The sequence below is a fragment of the Myxine glutinosa genome, unplaced genomic scaffold, assembly GCF_964187855.1.
Source record: "Myxine glutinosa unplaced genomic scaffold, kmMyxGlut1.1 SCAFFOLD_479, whole genome shotgun sequence".
Classification (NCBI taxonomy): Eukaryota; Metazoa; Chordata; class Myxini; order Myxiniformes; family Myxinidae; genus Myxine; species Myxine glutinosa.
Genome location: NW_027616576.1, coordinates 93,088 through 114,147, shown reverse-complemented (window position 1 = coordinate 114,147; position 21,060 = coordinate 93,088). Strand labels below are relative to the sequence as shown.

Genomic DNA, 21,060 nt, shown 5'->3' with positions numbered 1-21,060 from the left:
GTTTGTCGTTGAAGGCGGCAAAAAGGGTTGGCGTCAGGAAGGGCATCCGGCCGTAAAACATTGCTTCAAAAAGGGGACCAAAAAACAACAACTACCACGGTCCCCGAAAAGGCCAACCCCCGCTTTGCGGGGAAAAATGGCCTCTAAACGGTGGTTGTACAGCCTTGTAGCTGTGATGGAGGTGCTGGCTCGGAACGTAAAGGAGGGTTTACCGTGGGAGTTGTTGTATACAGATGATCTGGTGTTGATTGCAGAATGTATGGATGGACTGAAGGAGAAGATGAACAAGTGGAAGGAATGTATGGAGACAAAAGGTCTGAAGGTGAATATCAGAAAAACGAAGGTGATGGCAAGTGGTAAAGCATGTGGTGAGGTAGAAAGAACTGGGAAGTGGCCGTGTGCTATGTGCAGGAAGGGTGTCGGAGTGAATTCCATTCAATGTACAATGTGCGCTGAGTGGGTTCATCAAAAATGTAGTGGTTTGAGAGGGTCATTAACCAGTGTGGCAGCTACATTCAAGTGTAAGGTGTGCACAGAGGGAGCTGCAGATGGAGGAAATGTTGAGTTGGATCTTGGAGATGGCGTGAAGCTGGAAGGTGTGAAAACATTTTGCTACCTCGGAGACATGCTGAATGGAGAAGGTGGATCAGACTCGGCAACGGTTGCGAGAGTGAGATGTGCATGGAAGAAGTTTCGGGAACTGAGTGGCGTGCTGACGAGGAGGGGAGTGTCGTTGAAGATGAAGGGAAAGGTGTATGCTGCATGTGTGAGAAGTGTTATGATTTATGGGAGCGAGACATGGGTAATGAACATAGAGCAGCAACCAAGGCTGGAAAGGGTGGAAATGCGAATGGTTCGGTGGATGTGTGGAATATCGTTGAGAGAGAGGAAGACAAATGATGAATTGCGAAGGATGATGGGAATAGAGCCTGTGATGGATGCTGTGAAGAGAAACAGTTTGAGATGGTTTGGTCATGTGTTGAGGAAGGATGAAAGTGACTGGTTGAGAAGAGTGATGGAAATGAATGTAGAAGGAAATGGAGGACAGGGAAGACCGAGAAAGACTTGGCTAAAGAGGGTTGAAGAAGAAATGCGGGTGAGGGGGTTAACAGGGAGAGATGCAGAAAATAGGGCAAAATGGAGAAGATTGTCATGGGGACCGCAAAGCTAACCCCCGCTCTTGCAGGGAAAATGGCCTTAAAATGCCTGTTGTTTGTTGTTGTTGTTGTTGTGTACAGCCCTGTTGGACACAGTATCTATCTATAATTCCGGTAATCTCTGTGTGTATGTATGTTTGTATGTCTGTATGTATGTCTGTGACCGCTGTTTCTCGACAACCACGGGTCCGATATACTTTAAACTTGCCAGGTATATTGCTGGGGACCCGAGGATGTGCCTTTTCAAGGTTTCATATTAATCGGACAAGTAGTTACCGAGCTATGTCCAAAAAACGATTCAACCAATCAGAGAGCAGCGAGCTATCACGTGTGCCGAACGTGGCGAACAGACTCTGCCTCGGACGGCACTTTTGAGAGCGTATTCATTTATTTCACGTTGGCAAACTATGTTGGCGTTAAACTATGTTTTAAAACTAATTAAAACTAATTTGCGAATAATCGTAACTGCGACATGCGAACTTCCGGACAGTGAAGACTTCACTTCCGGCAGCCAATCACAGAACGCGTTGTTGCGAGCCGAGCCGAGCGCGTGCGCCATTACGGTTCGTAATTCGATTTCTTCCGGAGAAAATAATAATTTCTCGATTTCTTATGCGCATTATTTCTCCCAGAGCGAAGGGCGGAAGCGAAGAGCGTTGTTTTTTTTGTTTATGGGCGTACGGGCGGGGTAGAGCGTACGGGTAGCGTTTTTTTTTTTTTTTGGCAAGGAACGGGCACCCACGTACGGGCATGCCCTAGTCTATCTATAATTCCGGTAATCTCTGTGTGTATGTTTGTATGTTTGTATGTCTGTATGTATGTCTGTGACCGCTGTTTCTCGACAACCACGGGTCCGATATACTTTAAACTTGCCAGGTATATTGCTGGGGACCCGAGGATGTGCCTTTTCAAGGTTTCATATTAATCGGACAAGTACTTACCGAGCTATGTCCAAAAAACGATTCAACCAATCAGAGAGCAGCGAGTTATCGCGTGTGCCGAACGTGGCGAACACACTCTGCCTCGGACGGCACATTTGAGAGCGTATTCATTTATTTCACGTTGGCAAACTATGTTGCCGCTATGTTGGCGTTAAACTATGTTTTAAAACTAATTAAAACCATTTCATGTAAATAGAGGGGGGGGATTGTCACTGTACTCGCAAGCCGTTCGCCGTTCGCTTTGGCGTTGCGAATGGACCAAAACATTTCATGGACCAAACCATTTCATGTAAAGCGTTCGCCGTTCGCTTTGGCGTTGCGAATGGACCAAAACATTTCATGGACCAAACCATTTCATGTAAATAGAGGGGGGGGGATTGTCACCGTACTCGCACCCACGTACCCACGTACCCACGTACGGGCATTGCACCCACGTACGGGCATGCCCTAGTAATTTATAAATGGTGGATTCTCTCCAGGAAAAGGATAAAGGAATAATGGTGGAAAAAACACACAAATATGCATCTGAAACGGTGTTGGACAACAACAAAGAAGGCAAATTTATGTTTGTGGAAGGATGTTAATGGGATTTATATTTTCGAATCAGACAAAGCAGGCTTTTTCCATGTTCTATTTAGCACAAACAAGACTGTGGAGTACCAAGCATCATTGGCTAAGAAGGCAGATGTACCGTTGATGCAGTGTCCTCAGCTGGTGATGAGAGGAATTTGGAATTCGCCCAAGGTGCCAGTGATAGCTCCCTCCTCTTTGTGAAGGACACTATGTGATCTTTAACACTCACCACCTCATGCTGGCAGACGGGACACCCAGTTTAACCACCATCTCACGTCATCCATCCTCCTGACCATGATCTTTCTGAACCGCATTAACCCTTCCCAACCCAAACCTATTACTTGCTTCCTTTGAGCGTTTCCTCCACCTCAGTGATCATGCCGTTTTATATTTTCATTTTAAATTAATTTGCTCTCTCACCATCATCTGGTACCGTCTACAATCCAGAGATTGCCTCTTACGGAACACCATTCAAATGTTTATTCAGCAGCTGTATCTTTAACTTCCTCATCTATTCCATCATCTTGTCTGTCCATTTTAATCCTTGTCTTCCTCCTCTTCCATCAATATCACCAATCAGTATTGTTTTGTATTGCTTGAGGTGATGCTCAGCTTGGCCAAATATTACACATCGGATGCCTCTGCACTAAAGTTACACCTGTGACCGAGTGGAGCTACTAAAACACCGCCATGGCGTTCCTGGAGGATCAAAACAAAAAGTCTGGAGCATTCACGGGAAAGATTACTGTGATGAGAGGAAGTTGTTTGTATCACTGTCATGAGGAACAAGCAGGCACCACCAGCAAATTGAAAAAGAAACAAATCAACAACAAACATTTTCAGGTCACTCTTGTTGTACTTGTAAATGAGACGATAATATATTTTGTGAAAAGATTATTTCTCAAAACTCACCAGTTCGCAGCTTTTCCCCAGCAGATACATTTGTTACTTGGGGTTCAGCATACTCTTCCTCAACAGATTCATTTATCACTTTAAGCTCAGCATTCCTGCAGAAAAGAAAGATTTTGTAAAGCTGTCGTTAAATAAATGTCACAAATAAGAAAATGTGAGAATAAAAATGCAGTCAGGCAGGTGAAAAATCAGACTGCATCAGGTATTTGTGTTTTCTACATTCAGACAGCAAACACCACCACTAACTACACTGTGCTACCCCACCAAGCATCTTCAAATACAGTTGACAATGAAGCCAAGAAATGTCACGTGTAAAGAGGGGGTGAAGATCACCAAATATATATTTTTAACCACACTTTTTTCTTTCCCCTTCGTGTCGCAAGCTCCTACACTCACCTCTGAGCTGTGTAGCCTGGGATAGAATCCCGGGTCAGCAATATGCTGCCATCCTGGTAATTCACAGAAAGGATGATTCGTCAATGTGTGCCTTACTTCGGATGTACGTTGAACCTGCCTGCAAATGATGCTTTCCACAGCCACGTGCATTGTACTAAAGAAGATCTATCTGCATCTCAAAGAAGGAAGTGCTTTAATGGGGAGTCGAAACAGCCCAACATTTAATCAAAATGCAAATTTCAAATACAGTGCTCACTTCCAGCAATCCTCCACATTAGTGAGCGCTGACTTTGAAAGTTCAAGATTGGATGCACGAGGAAAGTGTAATGCATGTACTGCATCTAAACTTTAAGAAGTTTATACTAAGAACTAACTGGAGGAGTGATAGGAACCCAAGAGTGGCTGTGAATGGGAAAGTGTCTGCCTGGAAGGATGCAAGTCATTGAGTACCTGAGGGCTTTGCTAGCGGGAAGGGTGACTGTGACACCCTGCAAGGACTAAAAACAACACCTGAGAAAGGGTCGATGAGCTCCCTTCAGTAGCCACCAGCCTTCCAGTACGGATATGGGGTCTTTTGAAATACACCCAATGGGTGTAGGAAAATTAATTTTTCCACTGGCCTAGATACCCCCTCCTGCACAGTGGTCCTGTGAAGACGTTTCCTCGTTTCAGGACTAGATGAAGGTTTTGCCAGTTTTTCCTTTTCTTTTTCCTTGTAGCTCTTTCCATGTAGTGGCTTTCAGCCTTGTTTTGGGAAAATAGTTTTTTTAATGCCTCTGCCCTTGAAGGTGGCCGGAGGCATTATGTTTTCGGGTTGTCCGTCCATCCATCCGTACGGGCTAAACCTTGTTTTTCTCAGCAACCACGTGCCCGATTGAGACGAAACTTTGAGGGTAGGAGTGGCACCCATGCAGAATGTTTTTTATGATAATTGTGACGTCATAGGTGACGTGGTATGGCAGCCATCCTCGATTAAACGCAAGTAATTAAAAAATTATTTCCCAGAAACCGCTGAATGGAAAAATTTGAAACCTGGCACATTGTCAAGTACTCCCAATGGAGAACAAAAGCATGATAATGATGTCATCATTGGTGAAGTGGTATCCCAGCCAAAAATGTTTTAATTGAATTCCTTATCCTATAAAGAATATAATTAATTGAATTCCTTATCCTTATCTGTGATCTGTGATCTGTGAGAGGACCTCTCCGGGCTCTGTGCCCCTTCACTCCTACCTGGCATGGCTCTGAGGTACTCCACCGCTAGGCTTCTTCAACTCAACAACCACTCCACTCCGCCATGCATCTCTGTCATCAAAAACCACGGACTCCTACGACGACCCAGATACATCCATAGAGGCTCCGGTCGCAAGTTTGTATATTCCCAGGCAGGTCACTCCATCCCCTCACTCTGGTCAGCTGAGCGCACTCTCACCCGTCGACTACGTCATCACAACAACATACACGAACGCGCCCCCTGTCTGCAAGCCCTGGCAAAATCACCCGAGTCCATCCACACCATACAAAGCAATATGAAGCTTACTCTGTTCAATACCCGGTGCCTCAACAATAAAAGCCACATCCTAAACGACTTCATTCTGGACAATAAACTGGACTTTCTCTGTCTGACTGAAACCTGGCAACAACCTCTGGACTACCTCTCACTCAACCTCACTACACCCAATGGTTACTCATACATCAACAAACCACGCTCGGAGGGCCGAGGTGGTGGAATTGCTGTAATACACTGACAGGACATCAAGACCAGCCCCGTCTCCATCTCATCTGCTCCATCATTTGAACACCTGGCTTTTAAACTTTCTGGTCACACACAGTCAGTCATGGCAGTTGTCTACCGCCCTCCCAAACCACACCCATCATTCCTGTCTGACTTCTCTTACTTTCTGACCCAGCTCTGTTCCTTCTCCCCCTCAACCCTCCTCCTCGGTGATTTCAATATCCACATGGACTCCACTGATTCCGCAATAACCGCTGACTTCATTGATATTCTTAATTGCTTTAACCTCACTCAACATGTCAACTTTCCCACCCATAACCGTGGTCACATTCTGGACCTTGTCTGTTCTATTGGACTACATCTACACCATCTCTCTGGCTCTGACCTCACTCTCTCCGATCACTTAGCCATCACTATGACCATCAACATTCCCACCCCAGCACTAAGGCAAAAACGCATAATCAACTTTCGTAAGCTAAACTCTCTTTCACCTACCTCATTCTCATCTTCCCTCTCCGAAAAACTGTCCACCTCTCCCTTCGTTGATTTGCACAGCCCCTCTGACCTCACTGACTACTACAACCACACTCTCTCCTCCTGCCTTGACCAGCTTGCGCCTATAAAAACCAAAACAGATTCCTTCACCCATTCTGCTCCCTGGTTTACCCCTGAACTCCGCCTGATGAAAACCCGTGCCCGCCAACTGGAAAGACTCCGTAATAAAACAGGTCTCACAATCCACTCCGAAGCCTACAAAGACCACCTGCAGCATTACAAAGATGCCCTTTCCCACGCCCGCTCCACCTACTAATCTCAAATAATCCACTCTGGCTCTGGAAACCCAAAAGCACTCTTCTCCACAATAAACAAACTCCTCAGCCCCCTGGATACCACCACCCAGTCATTCACAGTCGACAACTGCATTTCTTTCCTTTCATTCTTCCAAAGCAAGATAGACAACATCTACAGCAGCTTAACCACCACCGCACCTGTTCCCCCTCTAACCATCTGCCCCCCCTTTATCCTGCCAACCCCTATCTCAGTTTTCCCCAGTCTCCCCTACTGACCTCTCTGAACTCCTCACAGGAATGAAAACTGCCACCTGCACTCTGGACCCCATCCCCTCCAGCTTTGTTAAGGCTTGCCTTCCTGCTCTCTCTCCACTTATCACTGCAATGATAAACTCCTCCCTGTCTACTGGCATCGTCCCACCATCCCTCAAAATCGCTGCTGTCACCCCATTCTGAAAAAACCTGGACTCAATCCTGACACCCCAAATAACTTCAGACCCATCTCCAACCGACCCTTTCTGTCAAAAGTTTTGGAACGCGCTGTAGCCACTCAACTCAAACATCACCTCTCTGCCAATAACCTGTATGAAACATTCCAATCCGGATTCTGCCTCAACCACAGTATGGAAACTGCACTCCTCAAAATCACCAACGATCTTCTTCTCTCCTCCGACGCCGGTAACCTCAACATGCTCATCCTTCTCGACCTCAGCGCTGCCTTTGACACCATCAATCGCATCAGCCTCCTTACCCGACTTGAAACCACCTTTAACATCACTGGCACTGCCCTTTCTTGGATCAAATCATACCTCTCCGACAGGCACCAGTTCATCTCCATCAATAACTGCAAATCCCCCACCGCTCCCCTCCCCCAAGGTGTCCCCCAAGGTTCAGTTCTCGGTCCCCTCCTCTTCATCCTGTACCTGTTCCCCCTTGGTCACTTAATCTGTCGTCATGGTCTCCAATTCCACTGCTTTGCCGATGACATCCAGCTTTTCATTTCTGCCAAGTCAATTTCCACCGTCACCCACTCTGAGACCTGGTGTTGGGCTAGCGGCTAGGGTGCCAGCTTAGGATCCTAGGATCCTGGGTTTGAATCCCGGTCGATCGCTGAATTAACGCCAGGGGGGTTGACTCAGCCTGTCATCCTTCCGAGGTCGGCAAATTGAGTACCAGTTCACTGGTAATTCCCTGCTTGTCGTAAAAAGGCGACAAAAAGGGTTGGCGGCAGGAAGGGCATCCGGCCGTAAAACATTGCTTCAAAAAGGGGACCAAAAAAACAACAACAACCACGGTGCCCAAAAAGGCCAACCCCCGCTTTGCGGGGAAAAATGGCCTCTAAAGGTGATTATATTTTATTTTTTACCCACTCTATCCTGACAAACTGCATCACTGAAATAAAATACTGGCTTCAAATCAACTTCCTCAAACTAAACTGTGATAAATCCGAAATAATCATTATTGGACCAAAAACGCTCACCAAATCCACCCACAAATTCACCCTCAACATCGACGGTATCCCAGTACCACCTCCCCTCACATCCAGAATCTTGGCATCATCTTTGACCAAACCCTCTCCTTCGACAAACACACTAAACAGATCACCAAGACAGCCTTCTTTCATCTGAAAAACATCGCCCGTCTCCGTCCATCCCTCTCCTCCAGAGCTGCAGAAACCCTCATCCACGCCTTCATCACTTCCCGTCTGGACTACTGCAACAGCCTCCTCTATGGTTCACCCTCAAATATCATCAATAAACTTCAATACATTCAGAACTCCGCTGCCCGTCTACTCACCCACTCCCGGGCCCGGGACCACATCACCCCCGTCCTTCACAAGCTCCACTGGCTCCCCATCTCCCAGAGAATCCAGTACAAAATCCTCCTTCTGACATACAAAGCCCTTCATAACCTGGCCCCATCCTACCTGACTGACCTCCTCCCCAGACACACTCCCACACGCACCCTCCACTCTGCTGCTGCCAACCTCCTGTCCCCCCCCCATCCGGACCAAACTCAGATCCTGGGGGGACAGGGCCTTCTCCATCGCTGTTCCCACACTCTGGAACTCACTACCTCAAACCATCAGAGACTCCTCCTCACTCACCACATTCAAATCATCACTCAAGACCCACCTGTTCAACACTGCATTCAACCCCTGATCGTCTCTTCTCCTTCCTTTCTGTTTGGTTTTTTAATTATGTATTTTTGTCTCTTTTGTCTTTGTTTTATGTACCATGTTAAAGCGTCTTTGGGTTTCTTGAAAAGCGCTATACAAAATAAGTGTATTATTATTATTAAATCTGAAATTGCATGTGCAATATCTATGACCCATTTTTATTGAAATATTAAATTTGTGACATCATAGGTCACATGGTTTGGCAGCCATATTGGATTTAACCTAAAACCTTTAAAAAAAACAACATCTCCCGAACCACCAAAACAATTGACTCAAACTTTTACGTGTGTCATTGACTAGGCATTGCGATTAAAGGATAATCAAGAAAACATCATTGGTCACATGGTGTGGCAGCCATATTGGATTGAAGGAAAATATTAAATAATTATATCTCTGAAATCGCTTACCCTATCGATGCGAAATTTTATAAATATCACCTATCACCATTGTTGCATATAGTTTGAAAATGCCGATTTCGTAGGTCACGTGGTTTGGCAGCATCTTGGATAGAAAAACGTGGCGTGGCAGCCATATTAGCTTGAAGCCAATATTTTTTTTAAATCCTTCTCTGAAACTGCTTCACTGATCGATGTGAAACCTGTCATGGCTGGTGAAAATGTGATACTTGAAAACAGCTGAAGGGATTTAAATCAAACTTTTTCATTTTTAGGACAGTGAACGAGGGCATCTACCCATTGTGGAACTACTTGGAGGCATATTGGTGACGCAGTCACATTGCTCTCGTTATATATAGTCTTCAAAAACTAAAAAAAATACTCAAAGTTTGCATGTTGCCTAAGGGTACCCCAAGTATGGTTTCTGTCTGGGTAGCATATCTGTGGGAGTGGATTCAGAGTGAGAAGGAGACCCCAATTCTCTCTCCGTAAATGTTTAGTCCCACCCCGTGGTATCGGTATCTGGTATGACAATTCTTCTTCTTCTTGAATAAAGAATGTTTAATCAACTTGATAATGTGCATTCTAGTGATTCCCACTTCCAACTCCCATTCCTTCCTTTCCTCCATCAAAAAATGGTTTTCATTGCAGTGTTACGCAGAACGTATCACGGTCTGCACTGGGGTAGTTGGTTACCTTTATATCCCTGTGCACAATTTCCTGGGAGTGCATGTGCTCAACAAAAACAGCAACAGCAAACGTTAAATGAACGACACAAGAATTCCAACATTTCTTTTCAGAGCTAAGCACCACACAATACACTCCACGACAGCACACATCTCACTTACACCGTGCATCCACCTGCATCGACACCTCATTGAGACCTACGGGGCCAAGCCTGTTTACATGAGGGTGAGGAACGAGTCACCAACACGCACCAACTTCTTCCTTTATGTCCCCTTTTCTATATAATTCCCCCGGATGAACGTGGCGCCCACCTGTATTTTGTTTAAAGCCGGTTGTACAAGGGGTTTCATTGAATGCTAAGGAGAGGATTGTTTCTTATGTCACACTGCATTCTCTTGAAAATAAGTGCCTGTTTAATGCAAGATTTCTTGTTTCCAAACCTGCTCGATTGTCTTTCCTTCATTGGTTAGACATAGCATACAATAAATAGAAGGGAGGTTGTGCCCCACTGATTCACTATGCTAGTCCAGCCGGAATCCCACATACAGTTTCGCTCAGCCGTATGTAACAAAAAGATAAAGGTGGGAACCGAGAGCAGTCACTATCTGACGTAACTAATTAGTCACCGAGAAAGTAAAGTGACAGTTAGCCGCAGGGATTCTGCCAGATTTTAATCACCTTGGATGGCGGAGTTGTCCACGACTCGTCGGCTTCAGGGTCTTACGTCAGGAAGCATTCCGAGAGAAGCCACCCCATACCAGGAGATGTACCCACAACAGATGTTTGTTCATCCACTGGTGATGTTTCTGCCCCTCCTCCACAATATTCTCATCTCCATGCACACCAACACCAGCCCAACACTACCTCAACACCCAACACCTTCTCCGTGACAAGTACATGAAATGATTAATTTAATGAATGTGGTGTTCATTGAGAGCAGGCATTATGGGAAAAATGGCCTCCTCAAAGTTCCTTGTATTGGTTGACAGTATTGTTCGTATTATTCTGCTATAATATTGAACAAAGAAGTCGTTGCATCCTTTGTTATGGATCAAATATTTGCAAACGAAGATTAATATTTTGATATGTCTGGTTGAAGTGGTATTCCGTGTATCACATCCCTCTCCTCAGATCAGGTACCTCCTGACGCTTGTCATTTGCACTTCTCGATGGACATTCTTACAACCTTAAACTTCATCTTCTTCTTCAGATACCTCTCCCTAACTTTTTAGTCTGGCTGTGGGACCAGGTGTGGCACAAGGTTTTCACGGATCGGTTGACCAATCGTTTTGTTGACTGGCAAGAATTTGTCATTTGTTCAGGGTACCGGCGATAATTTGTCAACTCTTTACAAGAGACGTGTCAACCCAGGTTAAAGAGCTCAGGGAATCACTCAGCCCTGAAACCTCCAAACAATGGTACAGAAAATATTTAAGGAGCAAAATGTGATCGAGATACGACAGGGAGAGTTTGAATTTCCTTAAAGGAATACCATTTCTATTGCGAGCACGTTTCATGCCAGGTCATTCCAAAGGGATATTTTCTCTTACTCACACGTCAGGTGCAGTGTCACCACAACACTTGTTCTTCTTATCATGTGTGGTAAACTTTTGCCTAGGTTGAAAAAGATTGAAAAGTCAGTTTCTTCTACATGTGATGCGGTAGATACATCCTAAAACAAGTTTAAAAAGTCACGAGGAGGAAAATAAAATTATTTACTTCAGACGCTTCCAACAACTGATTTTCTTTGTCTTGGATGGTAAAGACTTGTTCATCTTTGGTTCCCTGCAAAAGAACAGAACTCTTCATCCACAACTGAATGCAAATGTGCTAAATCGGATATCATTCCAAAGGGATATTTTCTCTTACTCACACGTCAGGTGCAGTGTCACCACAACACTTGTTCTTCTCATCATGTGTGGTAAACTTTTGCCTAGGTTGAAAAAGATTGAAAAGTCATTTCTTCTACATGTGATGCGGTAGATACATCCTAAAACAAGTTTAAAAAGTCAAGAGGAGGAAAATAAAATTATTTACTTCAGACGCTTCCAACAACTGATTTTCTTTGTCTTGGATGGTAACGACATGTTCATCTTTGGTTCCCTGCAAAAGAACAGAACTCTTCATCCACAACTGAATACAAATGTGCTAAACCGGATGTATATACATTCTCCATTTCAACAACTGACACCACAATTCCCCTGCACTAAACATCACATAAAATTAAAAAATATTGGGAAAATGTGCATAAAAAATAACAAAAAAACCCCCCATGATTTTGGTTGAGATGGGCAGGTGGACAAATGAATGTGCTCTCAATGTTTGTTCATCCATCAGCTGACACACCTCATTCCCTGATGATGCTCCTGTACGTCCTGCGCACTCTCGCACCACTCCTTCCTCCCGCCGGCAAGTGATAATAAGTAAACTGGAGAGTTCATAGAACACCTTACTCCCCACAGTCTTGACAAAAAGGACATACGATGCGTCTTTTCAAATCTTTCTTTGCCTTTCCTAGCACGATCTATGTTTCCTACGAGCCGGGATTTTGTCCAAATCTTGATTTACCCAAAGCTGAGAGCATGAGCTCATCAAATTTGATTGGTCGAGATGGGGTAATATTTTGTCCAAGTACTGCTGAACTGGAGGTTTTTCAAAACTGGAGGTCAAAAAGGCGATTTGTGTTCTAGTGTTCGAGTATTTAATTCATTTGAAATAAAATGTTTTGAAGGCTCTAGAAAAAATATTTTCAGAAGTTTACCGCCATTGATATTTTTACACCACCTTATTTAACACGTTGAATTCATTATTTGTGCCTGGTGCTTGTGTTTTTTTTATGACGTCACAAAAACAAGAAGTTTCATGTTTGGAATGATTTTCAATTTCATCCTCCTGACAGACAGGCAGACAGACTAAAACAATTATCTTACTCCTCTGTGCGCTCGGGACAAGATTCCGAACCAATTTCAGAGTCAAACGAGGTGGTATTCATAGAATACTTACACTGTGCAGTCAACTTGGTGTGAGCCAACTCTTCTGTTTTAGAACGTTTCTTTTTTTTTTGATCCAATATAGCTGCCAGACCACATGAGCGATAACAACATAAATGTATAATCTCTAAATAATTGTTGCATAGATCATGCTCGATATATTTCAAACTGATCAGACTAAGCGTTGTCCATGTCGAATTATGACGTCATAATTATGGCACCAATGACATCATCGTTAACACCTATTCCCCATATGGAGTTATTTACAATGAGCTGCGTTTCAATTTTTTTTCCATAGAGCGGTTTTGGAGATACAGAGGTGCAACGTTTTTTGGTTTTTCCAAGATGGCGCCTGTAACACATGACCTATGACGTCATGATTATCATCAAAATATGCTAAAGGAGGAGGCGCTCCTATAGTTTTTTCTTTTTAATAAATTTGCAAAACTTTCTGAAATCCTGTTTTCTCTTTGTCATTATGGGGTATTGAGTGTAGATTGATGAGGGAAAAAATGAATTTCAACGATTTCAGCATAAGGCTGCAACATAACAAAATGTGAAAAAAGTGAAGGGGTCTGAATACTTTCTGAATGCACTGTACCTAAGTTCGCGAGCGCAGGGTAACTACTGCTAATCTGCCGTTTCATGTTCCGATTTGTGTTGTCGTGATCAAAATATCAAGTGAAATTGAAATGAAGTTTGCTCCCCGATCATAGACACAGAGTGAACCAACTGCTTAACCTTACCTTGCACTTTGCTCATGGGGTAATAAACTGATGAATTCACTGAAATGATGGGGTGGTGGGACCAAGCGAGAGGGGGTGGGGGGGGGGGGGGTGGGAATGTGTGAGCGGGGATGTGGGAATATGCGAGCGGGGGTGCGGGAATGTGCCAGATGGGGTGCGGCAATGTGCCAGATGGGGTGCGGGAATGTGCCAGATGGGGTGCGGGAATGTGCCAGATGGGGTGCGGGAATGTGCCAGATGGGGTGCGGGAATGTGCCAGATGGGGTGCGGGAATGTGCCAGATGGGGTGCGGGAATGTGCCAGATGGGGTGCGGGAATGTGCCAGATGGGGTGCGGGAATGTGCCAGATGGGGTGCGGGAATGTGCCAGATGGGGTGCGGGAATGTGCCAGATGGGGTGCGGGAATGTGAGAGATGGGGTGCGAGAATGTGCGAGAGGGGGTGCGAGAATGTGCGAGAGGGGGTGCGAGAATGTGCGAGCGGGGGTGCGGGAATGTGCGAGCGGGGGTGCGGGAATGTGCGAGCGGGGGGGGGGGTGGGAATATGCGAGCGGGGGTGTGGGAATATGCGAGCGGGGTGTGGGAATGTGCAAGTGGGGGTGTGGGAATGTGCGAGCGGGGGTGTGGGAATGTGCGAGTGGGGGTGTGGGAATGTGCGAGCGGGGGTGCGGGAATGTGCGAGCGGGGGTGCGGGAATATGCGAGCGGGGGTGTGGGAATATGCGAGAGGGGGTGTGGGAATGTGCGAGAGGGGGTGTGGGAATGTGCGAGCGGGGGTGTGGGAATGTGCGAGCGGGGGTGTGGGAATGTGCGAGCGGGGGTGTGGGAATGTGTGAGCGGGTGTGGGAATGTGCGAGCGGGTGTGGGAATGTGTGAGCGGGGTGTGGGAATGTGCGAGCAGGGGTGTGGGAATGTGCGAGCGTGGGTGTGGGAATGTGCGAGCAGGGGTGTGGGAATGTTTGAGCGGGGATGTGGGAATGTGCGAGCGGGGGTGTGGGAATGTGCGAGCGGGGATGTGGGAATGTGCGAGCAGGGGAGCGGGAATGTGCCAGATAGATTGTGGGAATGTGCAAGAGGGGGTGCAGAAATGTGCGAGAGGGGTTGCGGGAATGTGCAAGAGGGGTTGCGGGAATGTGCGAGAGGGGGTGTGGGAATGTGTGAAGGGGTGTGGAAATGTGAGAGGGGTGTGGGAATGTGCGAGAGGGGGTGTGGGAATGTGTGAGAGGGGGTGTGGGAATGTGCGAGAGGGGGTGTGGGAATGTGCGAGAGGGGTGTGGGAATGTGCGAGAGGGGGTGTGGGAATGTGCGAGAGGGGGTGTGGGAATGTGCGAGAGGGGGTGTGGGAATGTGCGAGAGGGGGTGTGGGAATGTGCGAGAGGGGGTGTGGGAATGTGCGAGAGGGGGTGTGGGAATGTGCAAGAGGGGGTGTGGGAATGTGTGAGAGGGGGTGTGGGAGAGGGTGTGGGAATGTGCGAGAGGAGGTGTGGGAATGTGCAAGAGGGAGTTTGGGAATGTGCGTTATGGGGTGTGGGAATGTGTGAGATGGGGTGTGGGAATGTGCGAGAGGGGGTGTGGGAATGTGCGAGATGGAGTGTGGGAATGTGCGAGAGGGGGTGTGGGAATGTGCGAGAGGGGGTGTGGGAATGTGCGAGAGGGGGTGTGGGAATGTGTGCGAGGGGTCGTGGGAATGTGTGAGAGGTGTGGGAATGTGCATGTGGGGGTGTGGAAATGTGCAAGAGGGGGTGGGGAAATGTGTGAGAGGGGGTGTGGGAATGTGCGAGAGTGGGTGTGGGAATGTGTAAGAGGGTGTGGGGGAATGTGTGAGAGGGGGGTGTAAGAATGTGCGAGAGGGGGGTGTAAGAATGTGCGAGATGTGGTGTGGGAAAGTGCAAGATGTGGTGTGGGAAAGTGTGAGATGGGGTGTGGGAATGCGCGAGAGCGGGTGTGGGAATGTGTGATGTGGGGTGTGGGAATGTGTGATGTGGGGTGTGGGAATGTGTGATGTGGGGTGTGGGAATGTGCGAGAGGGGGTGTGGGAATGTGTGATGTGGGGTGTGGGAATGTGCGAGAGGGGGTGTGGGAATGTGTGAGAAGGGGTGTGGGAATGTGTGAGAGGGGGTGTGGGAATGTGAGAGGGCGTGTACGGCAGAAGGGGGAGGGGCGAGGAGGTGTAGGGGGGAGGGGGTAGGGGGGAAGGGAGAGGGGAGAGGGAGTATGGGGGGATGGGGAGTCGGGGGGTGGGAGGTAGGGGAGGGGCGGAAACGTGCGAAGTGGGAGGGGGTTGTGAGCGGACGACAATTGTCAATGCCCCTGAAGGCCCCGTATTTCTCATCCTTTTAAATGCTGAACGATAACAGAGGAAGCAGCACAAACCATTTTTAAAGTCTATGGCATGACTCGGTCAGGCTTTGATCCACCGACATCCCCTCATTTGTAGCGGACACTCATCATTAAAGCACCGAGTTCGCTTTCCCCAATTGGAATTACAAGGGTTCTGATGAGGGATTGAAAAATCGGATTATTCGATGGATTGCAGCGTTTGGAAAGTATCTACATATTTAGTACGTACGCAATTCGGGTGTCTCATCCTAAACCACCTCACAGAGATCTACCATCTAAAACACAATGTGTGTGTGTTTGTGTGTCTGTCCCCCTTCATAAGGCTAGGTTTTGAAGGCTTTGAGTAGTGCTTTCGGAGGGATATGAGTGGGGGGAGGGGGGGGGGGTTAAGGGGCAATCTTTGAACATGACTGTGTGTCCACCGGTTAAAAGACCGAAAACGCTCTGAGGACCCAAAATACCCCAAGGACCCAGAAGACCCCAAACACTCAAAATACCCAAAGACCCAAAATATCCTGAAGACTGTAACAGGCACAAAAGCTAACGAAGACCTCAAAGACCCCAAGGACTCTGAAGACCCAAAATACCCTGAATACCCCGAATACCCCAAAGACCCAAAGGACCCCAAGGATCCAAAAGACCATGAGGATCCAAAAGACCATGAGGATCCAAAAGACCCAAACAACCCCAAGGTCCCAAATGACAAAAAGGACCCAAAAGCCCCAATGACTCAGAAAACCACCAAAATACCCCAAAAATCCCAAACCCCAAAAACCCACAATACACTGAAGACCCAAAAGACCCGAAAGACCTAAAAGACTGAAAAGACCCCCAAAAACCTTAAATACCCAAAAGACAGAAAAGTCATTGAAAACCCAATTGACCCCAAACACCCAAAAGACCCCGAAGACTCTTAAATACCCAAAAGACCACAAAAACCCAAAAGACACTGAATGAATGAATGAATGATCGTTTTAAGGCCATTTTCCCCGCTAGAGCGGGGGTTAGCCTTGCGGGTCCCATGACAATCATGGTTCTGTGTTTGAGGCAATGGTTTTATGGCCGGATGCCCTTCCTGGCGCCAACCCTTAGTCGCCTCTTACGATGCGCAGGGATACGGTGTACCTATTCTAAACCAGCGTACACACCGGGATCATTCATCCCAACAAACTGGTACTCAATTTGCTGACCTCGGAAGGATGACAGGCTGTGCCAACCCCCCTGGTGTTCATTTAGCGATCGACCGAGATTCGAACCCAGGATTCTAGGATCCCAAGCCAGCACCCTAACCGCTAAGCAAACACCAGGCTGAAGACCCCAAATTCCCCAAAGACCCAAAAGACTGAAATGACCCCAAGACCCTTAAAGACCCAAATGACCCCAAAGACACCGAATACCATTAAAGAACCAAGACTACAAAGACTACAAAGACTACAAAGACGCAAAAGACCCCCAAAAAACCTTAAATACCCAAAAGACCATGAACACCAAAAATACCCTGAAGACCCCCAAAAAAAACAAAGACCCTTAAATATCCAGAAGACCCAAAATACCACAAGACCCTTAAAGATCCAAAAGACCACTAACACCCAAAATACTCAAAATACCCCAAAGACCCAAAATACCCAAAAGACCATGAAGATCCAAAGACCCTGAAGATCCAAAGACCCTGAATATCCAAAGACCCTGAAGATCCAAAGACCCCAATGACCCTTAAATACCCAGAAGACCCAAAAGACAATGAAAACTAAAAGAATACCCCAAAGATCCAAAAGACCCAGAAGACCCTTAAATACCTCAAGGACCCAAAATACCTCAAAGACACTTAAAGACCCAGAAGAGCAAAAAGACCCAAAAACCCAAAAGACCCCAGAGACCTAAAATATCCCAAAGACCCAAAATACACTGAAGAACCAAAAGACGCGAAAGACCCAAAAGACTGAAAAGACCCTAAAGACCCAAATGGACCCCAAATACCCAAAAATTTGGAAAGACCCAAAAGACCCGAAGACCTCAAGGACCCAGAAGACCCCGAAGACCAAATAGTCCCTAAACACCCAAAATACCCCGTAGACTGTTAGACACAAAAGACCATGAAGACCCAGAAGTCCCCAAAGGCCCAAAAGACAGAAAAGTCATTGAAAACCCAATTGACCCCAAACACCCAAAAGACCCCGAAGACTCTTAAATACCCAAAAGACCACAAAAACCCAAAAGACACTGAAGACCCCAAATTCCCCAAAGACCAATAAAGACCCAAAGACCCAAAAGACTGAAAAGACCCCAAGACCCTTAAAGACCCAAAAGACCATGAACACCCAAAATACCATGAAGACCCCCCCAAAAAAACAAAGACCATTAAATATCCACAAGACCCAAAAGACCCAAAATACCACAAGACCCTTAAACACCCAAAAGACCACTAACACCCAAATTACCCCAAAGACCAAAATACCCAAAAGACCATGAAGATCCAAAGACCCTGAAGATCCAAAGACCCAAACGACCCTTCAATACTCAGAAGACCAAAAAGACCATGAAAACTAAAAAAATACCCCAAAGATCCAAAAGACCCAGAAGACCCTTAAATACCTCAAGGACCCAAAATATCTCAAAGACCCTTAAAGACCCAGAAGACCAAAAAGACCCCAAAACCCAAAAGACCCCAGAGACCTAAAATATCCCAAAGACCCCCAAAAAATCTAAAAGACCCAGAAGACCAAAAAGTCCCTGAAAACCCAAAATACCCCGAAGACCCTTAATGACCCCACAGAACCAAACAATCCAAAACACCAAAAAGACTCTTAAAGACCCTGAGGACCCAGTGGAACCCAAAGACCCAAAATACCGAGATGACTGAAAAGACCCAAGGACCCCAAAGAGGCAGAGGACCCAAAGGACCCAAATGACCTAAAACATCCTGAAGACCCAAATTAACCTGAAGATCCCAAGGATGCAAAAGAGCTTGGGCACCCAACAAACCCAAATTAACCAGAGGACCCAACCCAAGAGACCCTTTGGACTCTGAAGACCCAAAAGAAGAGTAATTATGTCTCTTACATTGGAATTGTAGACGGTGGCTTGCAAACCGAGCCTCAAGGTCGGTGTATGGAAGCGTTTTTTTAAATCACAATAAATACAAAGCACAGGGAGACGACATTCGCTGAAAGTGACGTGCAAAGTGCGGAGAGTAAAACGAGTGTTCATTTACGTCTGTCGAACGTCGAATAAAAAAAGATGAGAAAGGCACCCTACGAAGCACCCCTGGGCCGTGGGCCCTGACACCGCCACTTGGCCAGTTGGCCCAGACTTCAACACGCTCACGCCGCTGCTGCACCGTCAAAAACTGCTCCAACCCGTCATTTTTGGCGGGCTTTATACTCGTAATTAATAAATAATAAACGCCAGTCGCCACTGCGTCATTTTCCTGAGGAGGTGATGCCGGACGTACATCGATTAGCACGCAATACTCGACTTGGAGATAAAATTCACTTGATGTTGTGAAAACCCGTATAACGATAAGATACCTTCGTTGCGATGTCTTCTTACGAAGACGCATCTTGGGAAACAAAGACAGATCGAACGAGGGGAGGAATAGGAGAAGGAGGAGGAGTGTGTTGAGAAAATTTCAACGAAAAATTCGCTAGCTCCCGAGAAAACAAAACATCCAGCTCATCGACAATGTGCATTGATATGATGTTTTCGTCGTCGACCGTCGTACACCGTTACCACGTGATACATTTGTGACGTCAGCCATCCTCATCCTCAAATAATGAGGAGTAAAGTTTAATTGGTAGATTTGAAGTCTTCATCATCGTTATTTATTAATTTTTAAAATAAAGCAATCGTTTTATATTTATTTTCGGGAAGTTGCTTTAGGGGTAGTTTGGGACACCGGAAGTCGATTTTCTGATTCTATTTTAATCATAATAATAGTAATGTCGATTTTAAAATCCTTTCTTGAACTAATACATTGTAATTGTTTTAATAGATGTTATTTCCATTTGACCTCCTCAACCGCCCCGCACGCAGGAACACCGCTGCCGCGATAATCAGCATGTGACGTCACCATACTTGATCCGCCATGTTGGATTACCACAGGGTTCCACGGAAAACTGTCCCTCTGTTTGGGCAGTGTATAGGCAGTTTATGTTCACTGGGAACAACCCAGTGTTAACTTATAGTCATCTGCACACTCATTGCAAAAATAATATTATGAAATTGTTTTACGTTCCCAGGGAACATAAAAGGGTCTTGGGGGTGGGGGACAGCAGGGGTGAAATGGGAGGAGGAGGAGGTGAGGTTGGCCATCCAAGAGGAACGGAAGAAAAACGCAATATATCGAGTTACAGTGGGCTATGGACGAACAAAATGCGAAACATTCGGCGCGTGTCGAGCAGGTGAGGGTTTCTATCGGAACACGTGTCACCGCTGGGTTGGTTTGGGGAGGGCAAAGGTAGGAGAGTACAGGAAGAAGAGGAGCAATTTTCAAAATTTTACATACTTAATAATTGGCATTAAAGCGCGGTGTTACGCGCGCTGCTTGTAAGCAAGGAGGAAGTGGACAACGTGGTAATTTGTAAAAGTCTTTATTCAAGAGCTCACTGTAACACTAAAGCGTTCCGAGCTGCGCGCCCGGTGTATATCCCGCGGCCACGCCTACCCCTCGGGCGTGGCCGCCGCCCACTTGGCGCGCGGAATGATGTTCTCACGCCAGTGAGCTTTCGTGTCCGCCACACGTGCCCCCCCCCAGAATTCCCGCGCACCTGGAGGGCCAGTTTGCGGGGCAAACGTATGACCCGGCCGAAGTGCCCTCTGGCGACTGGCGGCGTCCGGGGTGCAGGGATGCCCGCTGGGATGCCTCCGGCTGCACCCGGGATGGGTGCAGGCTCGGGGGGCGGCGTGCCGGCGGGGCCGGGCGGTGCCGGGGGTCCGCCCGCCGGGGGGCGGCCCCGACGCGGGGGCCGAGCCATCGGCGGTGGGTGGTCCACGTCGAGGTGGGCCGGCTTGAGGCAGTCTATGGAGACCCGGTCAGGAGTGCCGCCGATGTCCAAGGTGAAATGTTTCACCCCGGTCTCCAGCACGCGGAAAGGCCTGTCGTACGGGGGCCGCAGTGGTGTCCGGTGGGCGTCGTGCCGGACGAAGACGTACTCCGCGGTGCGAAGCTCCGGGGCAACGTGCGTAGGTGGGTGCCCATGGTGCGCCGTGGGCACCGGGGCGA

General features: G+C 47.0%; 1 protein-coding gene and 2 pseudogenes across 1 annotated transcript in view; 2 read left to right on the top strand and 1 right to left on the bottom strand.

The window, feature by feature from the left end:
• LOC144888992 (uncharacterized) overlaps positions 1–19,505 on the bottom strand; it is a 39,966-nt gene extending 20,461 nt beyond the window's left edge. The window contains exons 1-6 of the mRNA XM_078768795.1: positions 19,367–19,505; positions 11,804–11,869; positions 11,640–11,699; positions 11,486–11,551; positions 11,321–11,380; positions 3,584–3,678 (exon numbers count right to left, since the gene is read on the bottom strand). Coding sequence (XP_078624921.1) covers positions 3,584–3,678; positions 11,321–11,380; positions 11,486–11,551; positions 11,640–11,699; positions 11,804–11,869; positions 19,367–19,398 — 379 coding nt within the window. The 5' untranslated portion in view covers positions 19,399–19,505. The remainder of the gene's footprint in view (positions 1–3,583; positions 3,679–11,320; positions 11,381–11,485; positions 11,552–11,639; positions 11,700–11,803; positions 11,870–19,366) is intronic.
• On the top strand, positions 5,509–6,525 carry LOC144888995 (uncharacterized; annotated as a pseudogene).
• Positions 7,837–8,667, top strand: LOC137434392 (uncharacterized; annotated as a pseudogene).
• Positions 19,506–21,060: the final 1,555 nt, after the last annotated feature.